Raw genomic sequence first — 8484 nt, 5'->3', positions numbered from 1 at the left:
ACTCCCAACATCTCTCAACAGGTCCCTGAATTAGGTAAAAACTCCTCTGCCTGGTACTCAAAGCCCTCCACCTACCCCTCATGAATTAGCTCCTAAAACTACCTGTTGAATAAACAAACCACCTCCCACCTCCTGGCTCAGCGGTTCTGTCGACTCAGAAGCCCATTCTAATGTATTCTCTCCAATTGAAGTCCCGCCCATTTGCTACTTCCTCCATAGAGATTTTTCACAATTCTCCACCATCAAACGTGACCGGGTCTAATTATAGACCGGGTCTAATTCTAGATCCCGAGGGGTAGGAAGCCAGTCGGTTTCTAGTACGTCCCCCCGCCCCTTCCACTTTGCTCTGCGCCTGGCACGCGGGGCGAAGCACTGACAGCAGTGACCTCCGGGGAGATTCAGCGTTGGATGCAGAATTCCAAAGCACCTACGCATGGAAGCCACAGACAAAGCCCTTCCCGCCCCGGCCCTAGGCGGACGCCCCCGCCCGCACCCTCTCCGCACCCCAGCTCGCGCCTCCAGCTGCGAGGTTGGGGGTAACCCGTCACACCATCGCCTTACCCGCATGACTCTCTGGCCCGCCCTCTCAATGGTTTCACCCCTTCGGGTTTGAGGGAAGCGCCGCTCGGCCCCACCCCCGAGCCTTCCATCCACTTCCCGCCACGCCCACCGGGAAGGCCCGGCCGCTCTGCTCCACCGCTCTCGATGGTGCCTTGGGCTTCCTGACGGGGGGCGGGGGCGGGGACGCTAGAGAAAACCATAGAGTACTCCTCCCGCCGCCAAAAGGGAAGAGAGAGTGGCCTCCGTATGCCCGAAGCCCTGGAGTTCCGCTGGGCGGGAGGCGGTCGTAGAAAGGGGATCCCTGGAGGCGACTCCAGCTTCTGGTCGACCATAGAGATGCGGCTCCCGCCGGCCTTCGCCGGGAGGTGAGTGGCTGCGGGGCGGGAACGAGTAGGGAGTGCGGGTGGAGCGGGCTGGACGCAGAAGTTCCTCGTGCTCCAGGACGAGGGTGGGTCTGGGAAGTGAGAACCCTCGGGAGGAGGTGATGAGCACGGCGACGAGCGGGGCCCAGGAGCATCACATAGCCGCCCGGGTGCCTCACTCGCGTCACCGCCCTGAACCTCGCCCGCTTACCCCCTACCTTTCCTCGGGGCCATAATCATGACGATTCCACGTCCCTAGCCTTGCAGGTTACAAGTCGGCCTTCCCATTCTCTGGCTTTTGTGATTCCCATTCCGGTCCAACGAGGTGGACACTGTCATTGCCTCCACTTCACAGATAAGAAAACTGAGGCCCAGAGAAGCGAGGTCACTATATTTGCCCAAATCCACGCGGTGAATCAGCCCACAGGCAGGTGGAAACTGGACGCTTTAGTACCTGGGCCAGGTTTCATTCATTCCTGAGGCCTGCTCTCCGCCTTAATCTGTCAGGAAACCTTCATAATGGAAGTGATATGTGTGTGTATTATTAAAGAATAGTTAGGAGTTGGTTAGCCAGACAAGAAAGACGGGGAAGGTCCATGGAGGAAAAAGACAGAGACAGTCGCCTGCATGTGTGAGAGTTTGGAAGCAAAAGAGAATGTGGTGAGTCTGGGGAGTAGCACATCATTGGAGTGATGGGTTCAGAGATCTGTGGAGGGGAGAAGTGGAAGACAAGTCTGGAGAGGTCAGCAGGGGCCAGGCCATGAAGGAAGGGCCACATACCCATGCTAAGGAATAGTGAGGTCATAAAATGTTAAAAGGGTAAGTTACCTCAGAGATCCCTTGACCCCACCCAATTTTGTTGCAGATAGGAAAACAGACCCAAATCACTTAATGATTTGACCAAGGTCATTTAGTACCAAAAAACAATCTGCAGTCTTTAGCATAGTGGCCAAAATGTGCTTGTTGTCTCCTAATATTGGTCCCTATTATAATTTTTATACTTTTTGTGCCAGACATTGTTACAAAAAGAAAACTTCTAGCCCTAACCCGTTTGGCTCAGTAGATAGAGCCTGTGAACTGAAGGGTCCCACGTTCAAATCCAGTCAAGTGCATGTGCCAGGTTTTGGGCTCAATCCCCAGTAGGGGGCGTGCAGGAGGCAGCCGATCAATGCTTCTCTCTCATCATTGATGTTTGCATCTCCCTCTTCCTTCCTCTCTGAAATCAATAAAAATATATTTTATAAATAAATAAAAAGAAAACTTCTAGGTTAACTAGTTGTGGCATGCTGCCATGCAAGGAAATGACTAAGTGGGCAGGCAATAGGTTGTGCACCCACACTAACTGGGAAGAAAGTGAGAGATGTAAGTATATTTTGTTTGGTTTCTTTCCTCCTTGTTTTATCAGAACTTAAGAGACCACAGCACACAAGTTGGTGGTGATGACAGACCTTATGTTGGACTCACAGCCAGCCAACAGCACTGCAGAGATGGATGGACTGTGCTCTGAGCTAATGCTGATCCCCCCACCGCTCTCTAACCCTGGAATCCTGGAGCCCGTCCAGAGCCCCTGTACATCTGGGAACCCCACACCTTTGCCTGCTGATCCAGGCTGCCTGCTGGTAGAGGCCACAACAACTGAAGAGGACACAGGGAACATGGAGATCATTGTAGAAGCAGTAGCTGATAACCTGTCCTCAGGTACTCCTGGAGAGACCCCAGGTATGAACACAGTTGCTAGCAGGCCAGTGGGACAAACAGCCCTGAGGTTTTGTCCGTGCTATTTTTGGTCCTCGTATATAGTAGTATAAGTAGGATGAGAACACAAGATAGCATGCTATTTTTATACTGAGAGATGTAATTTGATTTGGAGCTGGTAAATGTTGATTTTTGGCTGGCAAGGTGGTGCACAACCTTGTACCAAGATCTTGGCAGCCTTTCACTGCAAGGGCATCGTGTATGCTAGGCAGTAATCCAGAAGGGAAGACCTTTCTGATACCTCTGCCCAATCCTCACTCCAATAGTCCTTGGGGACTATTTCCCAGGAACTGCAGCCAGGGATTAGGCAAAAGTCCCAGTCTCTCCACTGCCCAAGCTTGGCAGGGCTTCTCAGAGATAATATGGTATTTCCCACCCCGTTTCTTGTGTATAATGTACTTAACTCATCGAAGGCATGTGGTTGAGAGTTGAGCATTTACACTTATGCTGGAAGAAAGATTCTGCCTTTTATTCCTCCCACAGCTACAACTTTTTTAAGTAACTTCACTGTTTTGTTTCTTTTTAATATATTTTTATTGATTCAGAGAGGAAGGGAGAGGGAATGAGAGAGAGAAACATCAATGATGAAAGAGAATAATTGATTGGCATCCTGCACACTCCGTACTGGGAATTGAGCCTGCAACCTGGGCACATGTCCTTGGCCAGAATTGAACTCAGGATCCTTCAGTCCGCAGGCCAATGCTCTATCCACTGAGCCAGATTGGCCAGGGCAACTTCCCTGTCTTTTAACTGCCATCCTTCCTCTATAGTTGTCACAACTTCCTTTGATGGGTATAAAAAATTCTCGAAAAGATTAGCTAATTTGGTCATGTAATATTTCTAAACTTCTTTGTGGTGAAAGAAATAATAAAAAACAAACCTGGGAGCCCTAACTGGTTTGGCTCAGTGGATAGAGCGTCGGCCTGTGGACTGAAGAGTCCCGGGTTCGATTCCAGTCAAGGGCATTACCTTGGGTGTGGGCGCATCCCCAGTAGGGGGTGTGCAGGAGGCAGCTGATGGATGTTTCTCTCTCATCGATGTTTCTAACCCTCTATTCTTTTCCCTTCCTCTCTGTAAAAAAATCAATAAAAAAATATTTTTCAAAAAAACCTGGGAAAAACATTTGCAATGTATGAGAAAGAGTTAATATTTTTAAAATTTAAAGAGCTCCACTATAAGAAAAAGAAACAAAGGGAGAAAGAAATCTACATGAAATTCACTAAAGAAATAAAAATAGTCGATAACCATAAAGATGCTTAATCTCACTAATAGAAAAATAAATTCCAGTTAAAAATAACTGAGATGCCATTTTTGTTTCTTGATTTTGGCAGAAGTTCAACATTTTTATAATACCTAGTGTTAGTGAGGCTGTGGGGAAGACAGACACTTTTATAGCTCATGGAAAGTATAAATTAGCTAATCTTTTGAAGGTCAACTTATCTACATAACAAAATTTAAAATATGTGTACTCTGACGCCGTAATTCCACTTGTCAGGATGTGTCCTATAGAAAGACTCACACAGGGATACAAGGATATAGGGATAAGGATGTGTAGGCTAGCTTTATTTGTAATGGTTAGAAACAACCTAAATGTTCATCAGTGAAGGCAAAACCTCATTTTGATTTATCCATGCTCTGAAGCTTTATGAACTGGACAAAAAATATGAGGTAGATCTAAATGTGCTCATAGAGAAAAATATATTTGATATATAGCAAAGGAAAAAAATAATCAAATTGCAGAAAAATGACCCAGAAAGACCTGAAAGGATATAGACCAGTGATGGCGAACCTTTTGAGCTCGGCGTGTCAGCATTTTGAAAAACCCTAACTTAACTCTGGTGCTGTGTCACATAAGAAATTTTTTGATATTTGCAACCATAGTAAAACAAAGACTTATATTTTTGGTATTTATTTTATATATTTAAATGCCATTTAACAAAGAAAAATCAACCAAAAAAATGAGTTCGCGTGTCACCTCCGCCACGCGTGTCATAGGTTCGCCATCACTGATATAGACCAAACTGTGTGAGGTGGGTTTTAAAAAATATATATCTCTGTATCATTTGAACTGTTGCACTAAATTTTTATTTCAACAAAAATATAATAAAGAGAAAAATGATCACCAGAATAAATGTGAGGCAAACCTGGGCTTGAGTCATGGCTCCAACGTTAACAAACCACGCGGCATTAACCTTGCAGAATCCCAGGTCCCTCTGCTCATTGGGCAGTTGGAGGACCAAGAGAGTATTTCGTAAGCCTTTCTTTATGAAGGCCCTGCCCACTGCTTAAGAAATGGCAGTGATTATTAGGAACATGATTTGGCTTTTTTCAGTAGGATGTTCTCCATTTTATGAATTACCATGCTTAGGAAAATCTCTTTACAGAATATGGAAGTAATACTTTGTCATTTATATTGCAGACATTATCTCCATATTGTCGTTTTCTTGTTTTTGGAAGTTTCTTATTTTGTTGTTAATCCTCACCAGAGGATATTCTTTTCATTGCAGTGGAAGGGAGGGAGGGAGAGGGAGAGAGAGAGAAACATCGATATGGGAGAGACACATTGACTAGTTGTCTACTGCACACAGCCTGACTGGTGGTGGGGAGTGAACCTGCAAACCCAGGTACGCATCCACGACCAGGAATCGAACCTGTGACCCTTTGGTGAGCAGGCCAGTGCTCTAACCACTAAGCACACTGGCCAGAGCCTAATATTTTATTTGGGCAAAATATATTGATTTTTCTTAATGTTTTCTGTATTTTATTAATGCTTGTTACATTCATTTAACAAATATTTATTAAGTGCCTACTTTGTGCCAAGTGTTGTGCTAGATATTAGGAATCCAACCCATGTGCAAGATAGACTGTCCCTGTCCTCATAGAGCTTACAGTCCAGCTGCAAACCAGTCTTAAAGAACACCTCCATTCCATGAATATTGAAAGATTCACCACCCTAACCTATTTGGCTCAGTGGATAGAGCAGTTGGCCTGCGGATTGAAGGGTCCCAGGTTCGATTTCAGTCAAGGGCATGTACCTTGGTTGTGTGCACATCCGTAGGGGGTGTGCAGGAGGCAGCTGATCGATGTTTCTCTCTCATCGATGTTTCTAACTCTCTATCCCTCTCCCTTCCTCTCTGTAAAAAAAATCAATAAAATATATTTTAAAATAAAAAGATTCACCTATATTTTCTGCTGGTAACTAACTCCTATGAGGCTCATTCTATCTGATTCTGTGCCTTTCTCTGTTGGTCCTCTGCCTGCAGGTGTCCTGGTAAAGGTGGTGGAGTTGTACTTCTGTGAGCGCTGTGAGCAGAGCTTCGCAGAGCCCACTCTGCTGGCCCTGCACCAGTGCACTGAGACCCTTATACAACCTGTACAGGGCCTCTCTAGCCCCCCATGCTCTGTAGAGCTATCTCCCAGCAACCTCGCTCTCCCTGGCCCTGTACAGGGCCAGAGCACCCCTAGTAGCCCCCTGCCATGTCCTGTGTGTAGACAGGAGTTTGCCCAACCCCAGGCCCTGAAGAGCCACTTCAAGATTCACCGGGGCCCTCCCAACACCTTCTCCTGCCCAGAGTCTGGCTGTGTGTTCTCTGCTGAAGATCGTAAGGGTCTGCAGCACCACCTGAGGCAGACCCACAGAGTGGTTCCTGTGCCCTGTTCTTTCCGGGGCTGCCCCCTGCTCTTTGGGAGCCAGCAGGGCATGGAGCTGCACCGACAGGCCCATTACCCTTTCCACTGCAACCATTGCAGCTTCATGGGCTCCAACGTCAAACTCTTCCGGCAGCATCGACGCAGCCATGGGACCAGGACACAGGGAGAACTGTCGGCCGTTAAGGATCTTTCATCCAAGGAGCTGCTGCCAGGTATGAGGCCAGGGACCCAGCAGTATGCCACCTGGAGAGGCAGGTGTATGCCATGGATATATGTCTGATACAAGAGAATCCAGAGTAAGTGACTCAGAAAGACAGAACTGACTAACATGAGAAGGCATCCAGAAAGCTTGGACCAGTCAGAATATATGGAATACAGAGAAAGTCTTTGTCTATGTCAGTGAGTGAAATTGGGCTTCAGCTATACTGTGGTCTTGAGGTTACTTAACCAACATTCTCTTCTGATCCATTTCAAAACTTTCAGAGAGCAAAAGCTAAAATGCCCATAGCCTCGGTAGAATGCCTTTTGATGCCATTTTAGAGCAAGTGGGATTAGGTAGGAGAAATCTTCAAGGAGGGTGGTGCTTCACTGATTCAGACTCATCTTGGTGTCAAAAAGTGGGGGAGGGGCATTGGTTGAGTAGAGGAGCATCAGGAAATAGAGACATCAGGCCAGGAGAGGCCAAGATTCTGAGAGAATTTGGCTTGCTAAGACTTATTTGTGCTCTACTCCCAAAGAGAAGAACCGTTATAAATCTAAGGTCTCCACTCCTTCAACCCCTGCCCATGGAATAGAAATAAGAAAAACCAACACAACCAAAGCTCCTGGTGGCCACCATTCTACTTCTATGTCTATGAATTTGACTACTACTCTAGGTACCTCAGAGAGGTGGAGTCCTGTAGAATTTGTCCTTTTGTGATTAGCTTATAGGACTTTGAGTAATATACTCAAGATTCACCCATGTTGTAGTATGTGACAGGATTGGTTCCCTTCCTTCTTAGGTTGACCCCCGGGAAAACAGTTGTAAGTCTTTGCCTTACCAAGGAAGCTGCCTCTCTTGAGGAATGGAAGGGAGAGATTTGAGGGGACAGGGTGTGACCTGAATTGCTGAGTTGGGTTTATCAGTAGAACAGTTTAGAGAGGTCAGGGTATGTTCACCTGCACTGAGCCAGCAGCCGTTAGCCCTGGGACCTGAGCCAGGGAAGTGCAGTCCACCCATTCTCTACCTCTCAGTCCCCTACCCCAACTCCAGTGACCAAGCTCTTACCTTCGAGGGGTCTGAGGATGGTGCTATCTGAGGAGTGATTTACTTTGGGCTGGAGCATTACCGATGGCTTCACTCCTGCTCTTCCCGTAGAAACCCAAGATTCCCTTATGCTAAGTGGGGTAGAGGTGATTCTGTCAGCCAGTAAGAGGAGAAGTATAAGCAATCAGTGCTGTCATTGGCCTGTAGATTTCATCAAATTTTATGTGTCTCCAGCTCCCCAACTGCCCCCAGGAGAGGGACAGCCTTCAGAGGAAGCTGAAGAGGATAACATAGAGGAAGAGAGTGGCACCCTGAAGGACTCCCAGAAAGCCCTGGAGAAAGGCCAGGGGGTTCAGCAATTGGAAGGTAAGGCTATGATTACGTTTGAATTTCTTGGGGGTAGGGAGGAATGGATTGTGGGGAGCCTGGCATTGAAAAGTTCTAGGGTTTGGTTTTCTGAGCTTTGGTTCAAATGCTTTCATTCTTAACAGTCCACTTTGGCATGTCTAGTGGGAAAGTGATAAATGTTAACTCTCGGAAATATAGGAATAAATTGATTATTACCAGCTCCCCATAACCTAGACCTCATGAGCCCATGTTTGGAAGTTGGAATACTTTACCTTCTTCTGCTCATTCCATATGGAGTTATTTTCCTTCCAACCAACTCTGCTGATCCTTCTGTCTGCCCCCATGAACCGGGGCAGGAAGAACAAGAATGCTCCATCTAGATTGTTCTTTTGAGCAACTCTAAACAGAGGCTCAGGAATAGTGAATGGGTGGCTGAGAAAAGCACTTCAAACAGGCCATAGCAAGATCTGAATTCTTGTGATTTTGTTTATCTAAATACTTGCATTTCTTGTCTCTTCTTTGAGACCACAGTATTTGAGATGCTATTGTTTGTTTCCTAAA

At 46.6% G+C, this 8484-nt stretch overlaps 2 protein-coding genes across 9 annotated transcripts in view; one reads left to right on the top strand and one right to left on the bottom strand.

The window, feature by feature from the left end:
- The window catches only part of LOC102759665 (mitochondrial chaperone BCS1), a 4051-nt gene extending 3401 nt beyond the window's left edge, over window positions 1-650 (bottom strand). For 2 of the 4 annotated variants that reach the window (XM_006763344.2, XM_015563627.1), the window contains exon 1: window positions 562-650. The gene's annotated coding sequence lies outside the window, so the exon portion shown is untranslated. Of the gene's footprint in view, window positions 1-493 lie in introns of all 4 variants that reach the window. The other 2 variants (XM_006763345.1, XM_015563626.1) reach the window with 2 other exon arrangements.
- Window positions 651-747: 97 nt separating this feature from the next.
- The window catches only part of ZNF142 (zinc finger protein 142), a 17199-nt gene continuing 9462 nt past the window's right edge, over window positions 748-8484 (top strand). The window contains exons 1-5 of one of the 5 annotated variants that reach the window (XM_006763336.2): window positions 748-926; window positions 1183-1350; window positions 2329-2642; window positions 5942-6541; window positions 7810-7941. In XM_006763336.2, the coding sequence (XP_006763399.1) occupies window positions 2363-2642; window positions 5942-6541; window positions 7810-7941 (1012 nt within the window). In that variant the 5' untranslated portion in view covers window positions 748-926; window positions 1183-1350; window positions 2329-2362. Of the gene's footprint in view, window positions 927-1182; window positions 1355-1377; window positions 1584-2328; window positions 2643-5941; window positions 6542-7809; window positions 7942-8484 lie in introns of those variants that run through there. The other 4 variants (XM_015563621.1, XM_006763335.2, XM_006763338.2 and 1 more) reach the window with 4 other exon arrangements.

Source organism: Myotis davidii, unplaced genomic scaffold (genome assembly GCF_000327345.1).
Source record: "Myotis davidii unplaced genomic scaffold, ASM32734v1 scaffold575, whole genome shotgun sequence".
NCBI classification, from domain to species: domain Eukaryota; kingdom Metazoa; phylum Chordata; class Mammalia; order Chiroptera; family Vespertilionidae; genus Myotis; species Myotis davidii.
This window is presented reverse-complemented; position numbering and strand designations above follow the sequence as displayed.